Source organism: Bufo gargarizans, chromosome 9 (genome assembly GCF_014858855.1).
Source record: "Bufo gargarizans isolate SCDJY-AF-19 chromosome 9, ASM1485885v1, whole genome shotgun sequence".
Taxonomy (NCBI): domain Eukaryota; kingdom Metazoa; phylum Chordata; class Amphibia; order Anura; family Bufonidae; genus Bufo; species Bufo gargarizans.
The window spans coordinates 7329383-7346850 of NC_058088.1; the positions used below are offsets into that span (position 1 = coordinate 7329383).

The window sequence follows — 17468 nt, forward strand, 5'->3', positions numbered from 1 at the left end:
ATATGGTAGAGTTGAGTATTCACTACCCTTGTAGCCTGTTTTTTACCTCCTTACCTTTGGTAAGTTGTTTGACTGAACAAGCTTTTTCTGGTTTCGCAGGTAAGTTTGGAAATGAGCTAAGGCCAGTCTGACAGCCCTGAGAGCTTTCCAGTTTGGTGACAACCCTTTCTTTGCGTTCCATTTTCTGGGTCCACAATCTGTCTACTTGCACACCCCAGGCAGAGGAATCTGTGGTGAGGACTTCAAATTTTCAATGTAGAAGACAATTCAGCTCTTGGCGAGTGGATGGATACACTTAAAAACCCCTTTTCTAGGCTCTAGAGCAGGGTTTTTTTCAACTCCGGTCCTCGGGACCCACCTACCGGTCAGGATTTGAAAATATCCCACAGAATGAATACCTGTGGTATGTCCTGATGCATGGACACTGATTATATCACATGCTCAATACTAAGGAAATCCTGACAACATGACTGGTAGGTGGTTCCCAAGGACCAGAGTTGAGAAACCCTGATCTAGAGACATCTGTGGAAAGAAATGTGTATATTGTCTTGGAAGGAGCCGATATGAGCTATGGCCCATAGTATTACATCTCTTGATGAAGTTAGGAGATCCAACATTTTCATGAGATAACAAAAGGACTCTTTGGAGTGAGAAAAGAGATGACTTGCCCCCTTCAGGATTGTGTCTCCTCTCTGATGACAATTTTACTCTTAGCTTATGAGTGTTTATGACAAAACCAGATATTTCAGCTCCTGAGTTGGGTCTAGCTTTGACCCCTTGTAAATGATCCAGAAGACATGATCTTGTAACAGCTGCATGGTTGCCAGCAGATCCATCAGAAGCTGTTGTCTGGAGGAGGCCTTAACCCGGGCACACCTTTAATCTTTAGGGCTGCTGTCAGAACTACTGTGGTCTTAATAAATATTCTGGGAGCAAATGACATGTGGAAGTGCAGACAAGTGATTTGGAGATAAAGAATGTGCAAGATTGTGTATTCTGAGAAATTTCCTGTGTATGGATAATATGGGGATGTGCAGTAGATACATGTAAGAGGTATTGTGGTTAGAAAATCCTCTTTCTTCAAAACACCAGGAGTGATCGGATAGACTTCATTTTGAATTTTGTCTTCACCAGAAACCTAGGAAGTTAAGTGAGAATGTCCCTGCCTCTCTGCGGTATCTCCTAGCAACTTACCAATTTTAACGGCCATCAGACAGATGCTATTCTGTAGAAAAGCTGTCAAGAAATGGGATCAATGACTTTTATGGGGTCCTTTGGCCATCGTAAAGGTGAAAAATAGGATGTATCCTATTTTTTGATGGCCAGTATTCACAGTCTGGTAAAACATGATATGTGAATACACCCATAGAATTAAATTGTTCTCATAATGGCTGCTTCCCTTATTTCCTAAACAGAATGACAATGATGGGGGTATTTCTCCTGAATGTGTACCAGTAGGACAGATGGAATTTTTAATTTATCAATACATACTATATTTTTTGGACTATAAGATACAACCTAAGTTTATAGAACAAAAGTTAGAAAAAATATTTTCTACTTCCTTGGTAGTTTAATGAAGTGGAGGGGTGAAGGTCATTCAGCCCTTTGCAGACATTGCTCTGAACCATTCCCTTTGCACACCCAGCACCAGTTCCCTACCGTTATAGCCAATGTATGCCCAGTGCCAGTACACAATGTTTCTGTTGCTCAGACAGTGCCAGTTCATCCATCAATGTGCCCGATGCTTGTATAGCTCACTCACCGAGTCCAGTGCTTATCTAGTACCAGCCCACGTTTCAAAATGACAGATTCTGGTGAAGTGCCACCTCGATAGGTCTATGCATGACCAGAGCTAGTTCACATGCCAGACCACCCATCATTGTGCCCAAAACTTTCCCAGTGCAAAGCTAACCCATGGATGCACCTGATAATTACAGGTGACTTATCAATGTGCCTAATGTCTGCCCAGCCTAAAGTTGTCCCTGATGCTTGCTCAGCGCCAGCTCATCTAACAAGGAGACAAGAGCATGCCCCAAGCCAGTTCATTCAAAAGCTCCTTTTGTAGGTCCAGTGCCAACTAACCTGCCAATCATTCACCCATCAATTCATCCACTTCCGGCCTCCACCACCTTGTTCTATGCCAGGCTGATGTTCTCCTACTTTTCCAATATATCTTAAGTATTTCTTGTATAGTGACAGGCCTGGAGGAAACAGTATCCTACAGGGACAGAATCTCCCATACCCCATTTAAACTTCTCCTCCAGTGACTGTAACCTGCCAAAATCCATCCGCAGCCTGGGGCTATACCCATTTGTGTCCCACATCCCCTCCAGACCAAGTGCCACTTACAATTCTAAAAGACCAAGATAAACATGGCCCCTGTGTGCCATCACTTTTTGACATGGCCAACATCTTTCCTAGTAGCTGAGCTGACCACACGTGGGTGACGTCTACTGCTATTACACTGTGGAGGAGGAAGGCAGGAGCTGTGACATCGGCTTGTTCAGTCTGTGAAACCGGGCACTTTACTTTGGGACAAGGAAGCTGTGCAGCTGGCACAAGTGCAGGTGAACTCCATCGTGTTAGGTGGAAGAAACATAAAGGTGGCTAGATCCACAAACTCTGGTGCTCAAACAGCGAGGAAATATCTTTACGGTTCTCAGGGGAGACCGCTCTTGGCTCTATGAGGTTACTTCTTGTTAAATCCCCATTATTGTGCTGCTGGTTAGGACATAAGTGAAGCATTGATTTGTACTAATAATCTGTTTTCCCTTAGTCCTAACAGCAGCACAAGTTTTCTGCCCTAAATAAGTTACTTCTTCATAATAAACACAAGGTGGGAGAGGATGGATGTCTTTATACAGTATAGGCTAAATGGTCTCTACTTAAGGGTACTTTCACACTGTCGGCAGAGGATTCCGGCAGGCAGTTCCGTTGCCAGAACTACCTACCGAATCCGTCAAAACGTATGCAAATGGATGGCATTTGTCAGAAGGATCTGACAAATGGCGTGGCCACCGGGCGCTCCTTCTCATAGGTCTGTGCGGCGCATTGCTAATGCTATAAGCATTAGCAATGTGCCGCATAGACAGAAGAAGGAGTGCCCGGCGGCCACGGCGCACGTAGTATAATGCTGCTCACTAACATACCATGGTAGCCAGTAGCGTCCTGGCTGCCATGGTAACCGATCGGAGCCCCAGCATTACACTGCTGGGGACTCCGATCAAAACTGCCCACTGCCACCAATGATGGGGGGAGGGGGACCCTGTGGCCACTGCCACCAATGATTAATACTGGGGGGGGGCGCGCTGCCCACTGCCACCAATGATGGGGGAGAGGAGGGGGACCCTGTGGCCACTGCCACCAATGCTTAATACTAGGGGGAGGTTGAGTTACTAGAGAGGGCTGATAAGAAGGAGAGGCTGGGGGGCACATGAGAGGCTGATCAGAGGCTGGGGGGCACATGAGAGGCTGGCGGGCACATGAGAGGCTGGGGGGCTGATCAGAGGCTGGGGGCTGATCAGAGGCTGGTGGCTGATCAGAGGCTGGTGGCTGATCAGAGGCTGGGGGCTATTTTTTAATTTTTTGGTTGGTCAGTGGTCACAAAATAAATGTGTTATTTAATTATTTGTTATAATTGGTATCGGTGAGTACTTAAATAAGCGTATCGGTACTCGTACTCGGTCTAAAAATGGTATCAGGACATCCCTACTATAAACCACTCGTTCTGGTACAGAATTAACCCTGTAATGTTTTTGTTGTTACTAGAAGTCAATTGACTAGTTACAGATACCCGAAATGGTGAAAAATGACATATAAAAGTATAACAATTAACGTCTCCTTGTGGCTGCCTCGCTGTCCCCATACAGTATAATGTATCCTTGTGGCTTCCCCCATAGAGTATAATGTATCCTTGTGGCTGTTCCCATACAGTATAACGTCTCCTTGTGGCCGCCCCATACAGTGTAACGTTTCCTTGTGGCCGCCCCATACAGTGTAACGTCTCCTTGTGGCCTCCCCATACAGTATAATGTCTCCTTGTGGCTGTCCCCATACAGTATAATGTATCCTTGTGGCTGCCCCCATACAGTGTAACGTCTCCTTGTGGCTGCCCCCATACAGTATAATGTATCCTTGTGGCTGCCCCCATACAGTATAATGTATCCTTGTGGCTGCCCCCATACAGTGTAACGTCTCCTTGTGGCTGCCCCCATACAGTATAATGTCTCCTTGTGGCTGTCCCCATACAGTATAATGTATCCTTGTGGCTGCCCCCATACAGTGTAACGTCTCCTTGTGGCTGCCCCCATACAGTATAATGTATCCTTGTGGCTGCCCCCATACAGTATAATGTCTCCTTGTGTCTGCCCCATACAGTGTAACGTCTCCTTGTGGCTGCCCCCATACAGTATAATATCTCCTTGTGGCTGTCCCCATACAGTATAATGTCTTCTTGTGGCCCCAAGTGTTTTTTTCTTCTAAATGGGCATTTATCGCGATATATATCGTTACCGCGATACATTTCATAATATCGTTATCGTGGGAATATTTTTGATATCGTCCAACCCTAGTATAGAGCCCCTAGGACGGAACTTAATGCCGGAAAAGAATAACGCTAGTGTGAAAGTACCCTAAGTAGTGATTAAGCTCATTAATTTAAAAAATTCCATCTGCCTTAATAGTACACAGGGGTAGAAATGCCCTTATTATTCAGCTGCTGTTAGGACTATGGGAAAAAATATTTAATATTAGAAATCAAAGCTTGTCGCTATTGTGTGAACATAACATTAAAGGGGTTGGACCAAATGTATAAGTTACAGAACACAGGCTCAGCTATCTCTGGCGCTCCGATAGAGAATTAATGGAGCAGTAGTGTGCATGCAAGACCTGCCCCTCCATCAGAACGGGGAAACGGGACCCCTGTCCTCAGGATCGGTGAGGGTCCAGGCAGTCAGATCCCCAGAAATAAGCTAGTTGTCCCCTATCCTGTAGATAGGGGATGACTTATCAACTTATCTTCAATGTCATAAAATCTTCACTGTCATAAAATGGCCGATAATGACAATAGGTTTTATTCAATGAGAAGCAAATTTTTAGATAAGTTAGACTTTAGGTTTATTGCCATTTTTGTGTCACAAAGCAATAACTACAATACAAACCATATGTACATACAGGCCATTATGGCCAATGTTTTGCACCATCAACATCTAAGTTATACTGCTGTATATAATACCAAGTAAAGACTTCCAAGTATGAAGAATCACAGCATGATTCTACACAAAGTCAGAGGGTAAGATTCTTCATAAAACACTGATGGCAGGGAGTTACTGAGGGACGGGGGATCCTGGTTATGTAATGATATGCTGTGCAGTAACAGGAGGATTCCTGTAGATATTTCTCACCTGTAGAAGTCTCCTCCCAGTTACCTGACGTCTCCTTCTCACCTGTATAGTAAGGAAACTGAAAGTGGTAAGGGTTTCCCACGGCTGACTTGTCTCCCGTCACTTGAATTCTGAACGTTAGATGAAAGATTTCTCCACATCATGAAAATAAAGGGATTTTTCTCCTGTAGACTGAACTATAAAAGGAGAAAGATGGAAGGGCTTGAGATAGAACTGAGATCAACAGAAGAGAGACACAAGACAACTAAGCAGGTAAGTGTCTTCTCCTGGGTGTATACAGATTAATGGGAGCCAGTACACAGTCTGTGATTATGGACATCAGTTATGGTTTAGTAACTCATCTCATATTCACAGATTTCCAGAGAGAAGAAAAGGTTGAAGAATTCATCAGAAATAAATGACCATGGACATCAGATTGTTGGCTTTGCTGGTTTCTCTGGTGGCAGTGGGTGGACGTCCACACAGGAGACTCTGCCCTTTGTTCCAGCACTCATCCATGTCTACCTCCGAAGTGAAGTCCCTCAGACATCTGCGAAATGATCAGGTCAGTGTGAAGCACAGTTTTTATTTCTATTATGGTCATTGAATCCCATTTTTAGAGTGATATGAGGACATTGAGTTGAGGGTTCATCGCTCTGTAGCATCCAGAGGAGCTTCCTGAATGGCATGTATGAGCTCCAGATAAGGTTACAATACCTGAAAACGAACTGACCAAGCCCATAGATGGAGGAACAGAACCAGAAAATCAATTCTGTTTGTCCACATTGTAGAAACCTCATTTTTATTCTTCAACAGCAAAAGAAAATATCCGGTGATGGAGTGAAATGTTACACCACCATGACTGGACACAAGACATCTATATGTGACCTCAAGGTATGGAAATAAGATTCCACCAAAGCCTTTGTCAAATCACCTAACTCTATAGATGAGCAATGGCAGAACCCCTCATATATCACATTTGTATTTTGTTCTACAGCCAAGTGACCGCCTGATCCTGACCCTGGAACGAGTGTCGCTGACGCTGGACGTCCTGACTAATATGTCTACCTCTGACACTGTAACAAATTCCATGAAGGCTTTCCTTAAATTGAGGGACCAGCTGATAATCTGTGTAAGTTCCTCCTTCTTATCCTGTATGTCCATCACACTTTGGCCTGTGAAATGGACCCAACATGGTGTAAATTCCATTATATCCTGTTCTCCTTTACAGAGAGAGTTGCCTGAATACAGTGATCCCTGCCTCTGAGCAGCTGGAGCCGTGGCTGAGTCATCTCCAAGATTTCAAAGACAAGGTACGTGTCCTACAGACCCTGCACACTGACAGTTTACAGGATATTGTCTGTGTAAGGAGTAAGATGATGAGGAATTTAATGGCGATATTGACAGCAGAAAGCTTTATGGGCATGGTATGTTTCAGTTAGGACGAAAAGAAACGGAGGGGGGTGCTGCTGCAGGATGTTACTGTCGGTGTCTGTCTGAGACTTCCTGCTGTGAGAGGGGAGAGGGAGCATCGAGGGGAGAGGACTTGGAGCATTTAATCCAATAGGCTGCTTTATTCTGCTGTTGGTCTTGCGATGTGTATTTCTCTTGCTTCTGTGATCATCTAGTACAGGACGATGGCACAACTGGACCTTAGAACTGACAATCACACTATAGTGCTACCCACATTCAGTTACTCAGCATTGTCACCATTTGGGGAGAGACTGTTGTGATCAGTACATAATGAGATATCTCACTGTCCTCCATTATAGGCCTCCCCTCAATGTGTCCAGGACGCTGTTGTGCTCAACCTCATCTCATTAAGGATGCAAAATGTGATGTGTCCAAGTGATTCCTAGTGTCTCCAAGGTGGACTCTTTCTTAATCGTATGCACAAGAATCATCAAGACATCAGTTTTCTATCTTCTGTCATCAAATACTGTTCAGGAAATATGAGAAACTACCTGGAGGTTCACCTATAACCGTCCACATGACCTTTTATTATTTATTTATTTATAATTGTATTTATAATTATATTTTATATATTGTAATATTTCTCTATTTATGTTATATCTAATAATATATTGTTTTATACAGAGAGGTTTCATCCCTGGAGGATACATTGAGTTTGTTAAATTATGTTTATTTATACATGCTCTATTAAATTAACATTTTAAAATAATTCTGTCTCATAACATTTTTTTTTATTTTTGTCTTGACTGAAAAACCCATTTTTAAAATCTGTCACCAGAAACCTACTGATTACCCAGACACTGTGCCTTGTAGGGCTAGCTCCAGTTAATGTAATGATACCTTTTACTTAGCAATCCATTGCTTCATTCTGGATTAAAAAAAAAAAAAAAAGTACTTTCCGGAATATTTTTTTTTCCTGTAGTCTGTAGGCTTTATTTATTGCTTTATTTATTAATCGATTTTCCATAAAACGGCATCAAAATGCGGAATGCAGAAAGGCAACGGCCGATTCGCAATAAATATGCTTCTACTGCTTTTATGTGTGGCAGTGCAGGCGTGTCAAGATATGCTAAGATATGCACGCACACTATTGACTTCACTCCACAGGCACACATGGGTTAAATCTGGTAGGATGTCTAGGACGGCTCTCCCTCTGCTTGGAGATGGCAAGGTGCTCCAAACAGATGACGCACTCTATTCACCAAAATCAAATAGTGCCAAAAGAAGTGAGTGGGAACTCTTATAGATGGATTCACATAGACTCAATGTATAATGTATCACTATGATGTATTTTTTAAATGGGTGATAATTATAATATAGCTAGAAATATATGAAAATTTATTTAAAAAATTATATATAAATAAATAAATATAAAAGTTTTTTTTTTATATATATATAAAAAGTGTCCGGATAGCTACTGAACTGCGGGATCTAGAGTCAAAGCAAAGTTCATTCTACTCTCAAACAGATATAGTCCAATAGGTCATAGAAGTAGTATCATAAACAAATATCTTTATGGCAACAATATGTCCAGAATAGTGTGCAAATATGAAAAAAATCTATGTAAGTGGCAAAAATAATAAATAAATAAATAGGTGGGTATATCAAGTCCAACCAGTAGGGAGTAGAGTGGATAAAAATGGCAAAAAATGATAATACAAAAATATTGCAGAGGTGCAACAAAAAGTGATATTCCTCTAAAGTGCAAACGTGCTCAAGAAAAATAGTCACAGTGACAGTATGAACATGCTGCCAAATATATGGAGATTCTCCGCAATGGTAATATCAGAGTTGTTTCCCTCGAGAATGTAGCTGATAATTACTGATTAGTGTTCATATACAATGTTGCAGTCTGGAGCTTGGATTTAGCAAACTCAAAGTGGGTCAGTGATACACAATGCAGCTTGCCGAGGATTGTTCCAGTACTCACATATATGTCCATATTCTCCTATTTGTGGCATCCCACGTGGGGTGAGTATGGGGTAAGCTTACCTCATCTATAGCGATCTCCAATAGCAGGCTTCAATAATACCTCACTGCAGACGATGTGGTCTGTTCTAGCCGGTAGGTAGAGCTCTGCTGTATAACGTGATTCTTCTTTAGTGAGCCCAGAAACGGCTTGTAGTGGGGCTCCCAGTAGGTCTTTGGCGTCCCTCGTGTTTCCGATCCTGCCCGTGCAGGTAATGGAGCTCGATTAGTTTCCTGCTACTTCCTGTAGTACACCAATCACTGCCGTACTTTCTGGTCTCTTTTTACTTGCAAGTGCTTACTTTGACATCGGCTAGGAAAACGATGCTGGATATCCAAATACCGGTTTTATTCGTGCCAGATCAAATATATCTTGTATTATACGCTAGTCGCGTTTCGAAGACTCTACTGTCTCCTTCCTCAGTGGCTATATTTGGCAAACCGGCTCTTATATAGCTGTCTTCTTATCGGGCTCTGTGGTAAATCTGGAATGGATCCAGTGATGATAAATAGGATTCTTGTTGGAATGCGATTCCATTGCGTTATGTATGCGTTTTTTTCGGCACTGATGTGTTCTTGTAGAGAGCTGTCTATAGAGTATTTTGAACCAAACTCATTGCATTCTTGTATAATATGAACAATTCTTAGGGAGATGGAAAAATACATATATGTATACTTAAAGATATAAACAATACAAAAAAAAAAATATATATATATATACATCTCCTCATCAAAATGCATACACATAAACATACATATAGGGAGATAAGTATGTATATATCAAAAAGTATGACGTTTTGCAGAGTAAATGGATATAGGAAGGTGCAGAGACAGTCCTACAGCAGTAACGAGGGCATATATCTGAAATGAGATATCTCTCTGTGATTTTCTTGCAGAGTCAGAGATATGATTCTTATTACAGATACCTGCCCCAGATGCTTGACAAAGGCTACTTGTAGCCGAAAAGTTGCCACTTTGTACATCGTTTTTTTGGAAGTCTGAATAAAGAAGCTCTGTATTTGGATTTGCTGCTGTAGCCTTCATCCTTTTGCTTTATGCCCCGGGTGGTCCACATCCGGAGGTCCAGTCCTGGGATGTGGTCCATAAGGCAGGTTGTGGATATTGTGGGGGAGGGAATGTCTCCCCCTTCGCTTAGTCTCTCTAAGTAGACTTCCCAAGCCTTAATGAATGATTTTACTGTGAGTAGTGTGGATGTGTATGGCCCAAGTTTCCAGGCTGTACCTATCAACAGGGAGCGAATGGTTAGCTTAAGCAAGGACCTCTCCATTGCCACCCATTGTTTGTCTGCTGAGTCGTTCCACCAGTGGACTAATTTGTCCAACAGGCATGCTGTGTGATAGTTTTTCAGGTTGGGTACTCTCAGTCCTCCTTCGTTTTTATGTCTGGTTATGGTCGAGTACGCTACTCTGGGGTGTTTATAGTTCCAGATGAAGTCCAACATCTGTTTCCGGGCTTTGTTAAAGAAAGGCTCGGGGATTGGGATAGGGAGGGTTCTGAAAAGGTAAAGAAGCTTGGGCAAGAGTAGCATCTTGTAAGCTGCCACCCATGCTAACATGGGGGGAAAGTTGGTATGGAAAGTTTTTGACACTGGGTAGGTTAAAAATAATTTTTTAAGTTGTAGCAGTTGGTCAGTTGGAATATTTATTAGGAGGCTCTGAGATCTATATTCAGTTTGTAGTACGTGGCCAAAGGCCTTTAGTAAAGTCAAAAACTCTGAGGAGGGAGTGTGTAGAGTCAGTACAGACCACAATAATATCATCACCGAATAACACCAATTTGTGTTCCGTGGATCCCTCCTCTAGACCCACTATACTTGGGTCTTGACGAATTAGCTCTGCTAATGGTTCCATAGAAAGAATGAGGAACAGGGGGAATAGTGGACAACCTTGTCTAGTGCCATTGGCCTGGTTGAATGCAGAGGATAGGGCTCCATTGGCGAATACTTTAGCACATGGGTTGGAGTACAGTGCGTAGATTGCTGTGTTAATTGGGCCCATAAATCAAAACTTCCGAAGCACCGAGAAGGAATAAGGCAAGTTAATTTGGTCAAAAGCCTTCTCGGCGTCCAGCGTCAGTAATGTGGTCGGGATACCGGAAGATTCTGCTGTCTGCAGAAGTGTCAGGATTCTTCTGGTGTTGTCCGGAACTTGTCTCCCTGGCACAAACCCAGTTTGATCTTTAAAAATTAAGGAGGGGATAATCGACAAGAGTCTATTTGCTAATATCTTAGCATAGATCTTTACATCACAATTTAGCAATTAAATTAGTCGGTAACTGGTGGTTTGCAGGGGTGATTTGCCAGGTTTTGGGATAGTCACTATGAGTGCCTTTAGCATCTCTGACGGGAGGGAGCCAGTTTCCATTGCCGTGGAATATACTGATAGGACGTAGATGTTTAATTGAGGGCCATATTTCTTGTAGTATAATGCGGAGAAACCATCAGGCCCTGGGGCTTTGTTTAGAGGGAGGGAGTGAATTACTGCCTGTATCTCTGCAGAGGAGATTGGTCTATTTAGGTCTTCTAGGTCTTCTGGGCATACTTTTGGAAGGTTGACCTGTTCTAAAAAGGAGTTAATATTCTCCTGAGTAGGTTGGGCAGTATTGGCATCTTCACTTAGGTTATATAGGCGAGAGTAGTAATCTCGAAAGGTGTTGGCTATGTCTCTAGGGGCGTAGGTTGGGTACCCTGTGTTGGGGTGGTGAATACGCTGTATTTTTTATTTTAGTGTTTGAGATTTAAGTATTTTTTCACCAGGAGCTCCCCGGCTTTGTTGTCTTGGGCATAAGGCATAATATTGGAACTTAAGGCGGCTTAGAGATTTCTCATGGGCATACATGAGGCGGCTTCTAAGACGTAGCCTGGCTTTGGAGAGCTCAGTTAAATGAGAATCTGAAAGAGATTGTTTATTCACTGTCTTTTGAATAGTTTTCATCGTGTTCTGGATGTCTTTATCTCTTTGTTTGCGCCATATGTTGCTCTGTTTGATAAGCACTCCCCTCATGTATGCCTTGCGGCAGTTCCACAGGCTATAGGGTTGGATCTCTGAGGTACAGTTAAAAGCAAAGAACTCTCTAAGGGACGACTCCACTTCTCTATCCACTGCTGGCACCGACAGAAGGTACGTATTTAACCTCCAGACATAATCTTAGATTCTAGAGGGGGATTCTGATAGTGACAGCGTTAAAGGGTCATGATCCGACCACTGAATAGAACCTATTTCCACCTTGGTAGTTTTATCTAAGAGGGACTTACCCACCCAAAACATGTCTTTACGGGAGTAAGTCCTATGGACTCCAGAGTAATAAGTGTAATCTTTTTCATTAACATGCAGGAGACGCCATATATCATACAGATCATGCGCCCATGTCATTTTTGCCATTGAAATTCTGCAGGTCAAGGGGTTTGCGGTAGAGTCCATAGAGGGGTTGCAAATAGCATTGAAATCCCCGCAAACAACAACGTTACCCTTCTGTACTTTTTGCAGTTTACTCAGTGCGCGTCTAAGGAAGCGTTCTGTTCATTATAGTGTATTCTACATTATTGACCAAGCATAACGACTGTGTGGGTCAATCCAGGTTTGGTGAATTTGGACTGCTACTAATGCTTTGAAAGCTATAAGTACTCCTCTTTTTTTTGGGGGGGGGGGGGAGAATGAGGATTTAATGATGATGGGGTCATTTTTGTGTTGTAATTTAGGTGGATTAGTAGATGAAATATGTATCTACGGCAAACATACAATATCATATTTCTGGGAGGCTAATTCCCTCCACTTCACTGACCTCTTGAAGGGGCTGTTTAACCCCCTCACATTCAAAGAAAGAAGCTTAAGTACCATTTTGAGTTACCCAGAAATGATAGGTGTGTTTGGTGACACTAGTTCTCGGGCAACTAGGGGGTTGCCCACCACCTCCAATCGGTCTATCACAAAGAAAGCCTTCACCCGGACAACCGACATATGAAATGACTACAAAAGTAAAAAGATAACAAGCAGTGACCATGGTATAACATTAACAGTACCCAGTCCCTGAGTTTACACCCGGTACTGGAGGTACTGTGTGAACTGGGGGGGAAAACAGTTGACATCTTAGTTTAGTTCAAAAGGGATCCCACCTTCTCCCTCACCCTAGTTAGGGGGCTCTTGGGAGGAAAAGGATGATAGAATAGAAGGCCTGGTATAGGGATAAGGTTCAGGATGTAGGGATTGCATGCCACTCCTTGGCTAACTTTGCAGGGGGAATGTTTTTGGTCTGCAGGGGTTCTTCTTCCATTGGAATGCGCCATTTGGAAAGGAGAGCTTTCCCTTCTTATATCAATGCAGCTGCATGGAACATCCCTTTCCTGTTAATGAGGACTTTAGTGGGAAAACCCCACCGGTACGGGATAGCTTGGTGTCTCAGGATGGAGGTCTGCGGGCTTGCAGGGTGGCAGCCGATAAGTCAGTGAATAATTTCAGGGACGAGCATGGGTCAGGTAGTGGCTGTTGTTTTTGCGTCTTTTCCAGGAGCATCTCCTTTATATGGTAGAAGGTGTATCGGGCCAGTACGTCCCTGGGCACTGAGTCCGGTAGGTTAGGTGGCTTGGGAACTCTATGCGCTCTGTCTATGCTGAGCTCGTAATCCGCACAGTCGGGAAGTAGAAGTTTGGTGAACTGTTGTAAGTATTTTCTGAGTCGAGAATGGACTCCGGATGTTGCAGAACTTTATGTTGTTCCTGTGGCTGCGATCTTTATATTCCACCAGCTTCGCTTGTAGAGAGGCCACTTTATCATCTAGGTTATTGTGGGAGTCTACCAGCTCATTGTGAGCTTCAGCGAAGGAAGACATTTTAGATTCCACGTGGGATACTCTATCTCCAATGTCATGGCTCACCGTGTGGAGCGGAGACAGGAAACGGAGACAGGAGCTTAGTAAACTCCTTGTGCAAGCAGGATCACAGGGCTAATAGCATCCATTTTAGTGTATGTTCAGATGCAGCTTTGTCTGACGTTTGAAATTGTGAGAAAATGTCAGGTTCCTCTGCTGAAGCACTTTGTTCTCCATTCTGTCTGTCCTGCCTCTGCTGTTGCGGGCTTACCAGCGCTGAGTGTCGGCCATCTCTGGGGGTGGAGGAATGGCTTCCCTCCTCTCCAGGCATCGGGGCCTGCCGTAGTTTCATCCTCTTCCCCTGCAAATGGGACAGGCGAGTCCCAGTAGGGCCATCTAGGGAGAACTGCCGAGCGGCTGAGGGAGTCGGGGTTGAGGCGGCGGCGGGGAGCTCTACAAGGGCCATAGTGCTGCTTGCACACTCTCCCTCACACATGCTATCTTTGCCTACCGTCCCGTTGTAAAAGAAGTGATCCAGAGGCATTGAGCCTTTAGTTTTGGCCCCTTTCTTTTCCCCAGCTGTTTGACAGCCATTCTTGGGCTTCAGATAATGCCTTAGGTCGCTATGGCAGTCGCTAGATGAGGGAGATGGACGGCGGGATCCGGAGCTCTCTCACCAGGCGTCCATCTCAGTTGCCGGCCAGGCCACGCCCCCCATTACCCCTATTATTCAGCTGCTGTTAGGACTATGGGAAAAAATATTTAATATTAGAAATCAAAGCTTGTCGCTATTGTGTGAACATAACTTTCAAGGGGTTGCACCAAATGTATAAGTTACAGAACACAGGCTCAGCTATCTCTGGCGCTTTGATAGAGAATTAATGGAGCAGTAGTGTGCATGCAAGACCTGCCCCTCCATCAGAACGGGGAAACGTTCTCAGGATCGGTGTGGGTCCAGGCAGTCAGATGTCCAGAAATAAGCTAGTTGTCCCATATCCTGTAGATAGGGGATGACTTATCAACCTGGTACAACTACTTTAAGATCTTCACTGTCATATAATGGCTGATATTGACAATAGGCTTCATTCAATGAGAAGCAAAATTTTTGATAAGTTAGACTTTAGGTTTATTGCCATTTAAATGAAATCTTGTGTCAGAAAGCAATAACTACAATACAAACCGTATGTACATACAGACCATTATGGCTAATGTTTTGTCACCATCAACATCTAAGTTAAACTGCTGTATATAATACCAAGTAAAGACTTCCAAGTATGAAGAATCACAGCATGATTCTACACAAAGTCAGAGGGTAAGATTCTTCATAAAACACTGATGGCAGGGAGTTACTGAGGGACGGGGGATCCTGGTTATGTACAGATATGCTGTGCAGTAACAGGAGGATTCCTGTAGAGATTTCTCACCTGCAGGAGTCTCCTCCCAGTTACCTGACGTCTCCTTCTCACCTGTATAGTAAGGAAACTGAAAGTGGTAAGGGTTTCCCAAGGCTGCCTTGTCTCCCGTCACTTGAATTCTGAACGTTAGATGAAAGATTTCTCCACATCATGAAAATAAAGGGATTTTTCTCCTGTAGACTGAACTATAAAAGGAGAAAGATGGAAGGTCTTGAGATAGAACTGAGATCAACAGCAGAGAGACACAAGACAACCAAGCAGGTAAGTGTCTTCTCCTAGGTGTATACAGATTAATGGGAGCCAGTACACAGTCTGTGATTATGGACATCAGATATGGTTTAGTAACTCATCTCATATTCACAGATTTCCAGAGAGAAGAAAAGTTTGAAGTATTCAGCAGGAAGGATTGACCATGGACATCAGATTGTTGGCTTTGCTGGTTTCTCTGGTGGCAGTGGGTGGACGTCCACACAGGAGACTCTGCCCTTTGTTCCAGCACTCATCCATGTCTACCTCCGAAGTGAAGTCCCTCAGACATCTGCGAAATGATCAGGTCAGTGTAAAGCGCAGCTTCTATTTCCATTATTGAATCCCATTTCTAGAGTGATATGAGGACATTGAGTTGAGGGTTCATCGCTCTATAGCATCCAGAGGAGCTTCCTGAATGGCATGTATGAGCTCCAGATAAGGTTACAATACCTGAAAACTAACTGACCAAGCCCCTAGATGGAGGGACAGAACCAGGGAAACAATTCTGTTTGTCCACATTGTAGAAAACTCATTTTTATTCTTCAACAGCAAAAGAAAATATCCGGTGATGGAGTGAGATGTTACACCACCATGACTGGACACAAGACATCTATATGTGACCTCAAGGTATGGAAATAAGATTCCACCAAAGCCTTTGTCATATCACCTAACTCTATAGATGAGCAATGGCAGAACCCCTCATATAACATTTGTATTTTGTTCTACAGCCAAGTGACCGCCTGATCCTGACCCTGGAACGAGTGTCGCTGACGCTGGACGTCCTGACTAATATGTCTACCTCTGACACTGTAACAAATTCCATGAAGGCTTTCCTTAAATTGAGGGACCAGCTGATAATCTGTGTAAGTTCCTTCTTCTTATCCTGTATGTCAATCACACTTTGGCCTGTGAAATGGACCCAACATGATGTAAATTCCTTATATCCTGTTCTCCTTTACAGAGAGAGTTGCCTGAATACAGTGATCCTGCCTCTGAGCAGCTGGAGCCGTGGCTGAGTCATCTCCAAGATTTCAAAGACAAGGTACGTGTCTTACAGAAGCTGCACACTGACAGTTTACAGGATATTGTCTGTGTAAGGAATAAAATGATGAGGAATTTAATGGAGATATTGAAAGCAGAAAGCTTTATGGCAGTGATGGCGAACCTTTTACAGACCGAGTGCCCAAACTGCAACATAAACCCACTTATTTATCGCAAAGTGCCAACACAGCAATTTACCTTGAATACTACAGTCCAATATAGAATATCTTCCATGTACATTATCATTTAGCTATAATAGCCTGCCTACATTCAGTGCGCTGCCTGTGCTGTTCATAGTGCGACCTGCGCTGCTGAATGGCAGGAAAAGTCTAAGGCATATTGGTACACCATAGACTCTTTCCAGGGTGTGGGTGCCCACAGAGAGGGCTCTGAGTGCCGCCTCTGGCACCCGTGCCATAGGTTCGCCATCACTGCTTTATGGGAATGGTATGTTTCAGTTAGGAAGAAAAGAAACGGAGGGGGGTGCAGCTGCAGGATGTTACTGTCAGTGTCTGTCTGAGACTTCCTGCTGTGAGAGGGAAGAGGGAGCATCGAGGGGAGAGGACAGGCTTTGGAGCATTTATTCCAATAGGCTGCTTTATTCTGCTGTTGGTCTTGCGATGTGTATTTCTCTTGTTCTGTGATCATCTAGTACAGGACGATGGGACAACTGGACCTTAGAACTGACAATCACACTATAGTGCTACCCACATTCAGTTACTCAGCATTGTCACCATTTGGGGAGAGACTGTTGTGATCAGTACATAATGAGATATCTCGCTGTCCTCCATTATAGGCCTCCCCTCAATGTGTCCAGGACGCTGTTGTGCTCAACCTCATCTCATTAAGGATGCAAAATGTGATGTGTCCAAGTGATTCCTAGACTGTCTCCAAGGTGGACTCTTTCTTAATCATATGGACAAGAATCATCAAGACATCAGTTTTCTATCTTCTGTCATCAAATACTGTTCAGGAAATATGAGAAACTACCTGGAGGTTCACCTATAACCGTCCACATGACCTTTTATTATTTATTTATTTATAATTGTATTTATAATTATATTTTATACATTGTAATATTTCTCTATTTATGTTATATCTAATAATATATTGTTTT

General features: G+C 43.3%; 1 protein-coding gene and 1 pseudogene across 1 annotated transcript; both read left to right on the forward strand.

The window, feature by feature from the left end:
• Window positions 1-6125: 6125 nt before the first annotated feature.
• On the forward strand, window positions 6126-7240 carry LOC122946565 (annotated as a pseudogene).
• Window positions 7241-15262: 8022 nt separating this feature from the next.
• On the forward strand, window positions 15263-17234 carry LOC122946567 (interferon lambda-3-like). Its single transcript, XM_044306287.1, has 5 exons — window positions 15263-15322; window positions 15860-15937; window positions 16039-16173; window positions 16272-16352; window positions 17148-17234. The coding sequence occupies exons 1-5, from the start codon at window positions 15263-15265 to the stop codon at window positions 17232-17234; spliced, it is 441 nt and encodes a 146-aa protein (XP_044162222.1).
• Window positions 17235-17468: the final 234 nt, after the last annotated feature.

What these genes read in the sequence shown, in the direction of transcription:
- LOC122946567 (XM_044306287.1), top strand. Translation starts at nt 15,263, where the DNA reads ATGGAAGGTCTTGAGATAGAACTGAGATCAACAGCAGAGAGACACAAG. An exon ending in GACACAAGACAACCAAGCAG is followed by an intron (nt 15,323 to 15,859) that starts GTAAGTGTCTTC and finishes ATTCTTCAACAG; the next exon opens with CAAAAGAAAATATCCGGTGA. An exon ending in GGGACCAGCTGATAATCTGT is followed by an intron (nt 16,174 to 16,271) that starts GTAAGTTCCTTC and finishes TCTCCTTTACAG; the next exon opens with AGAGAGTTGCCTGAATACAG.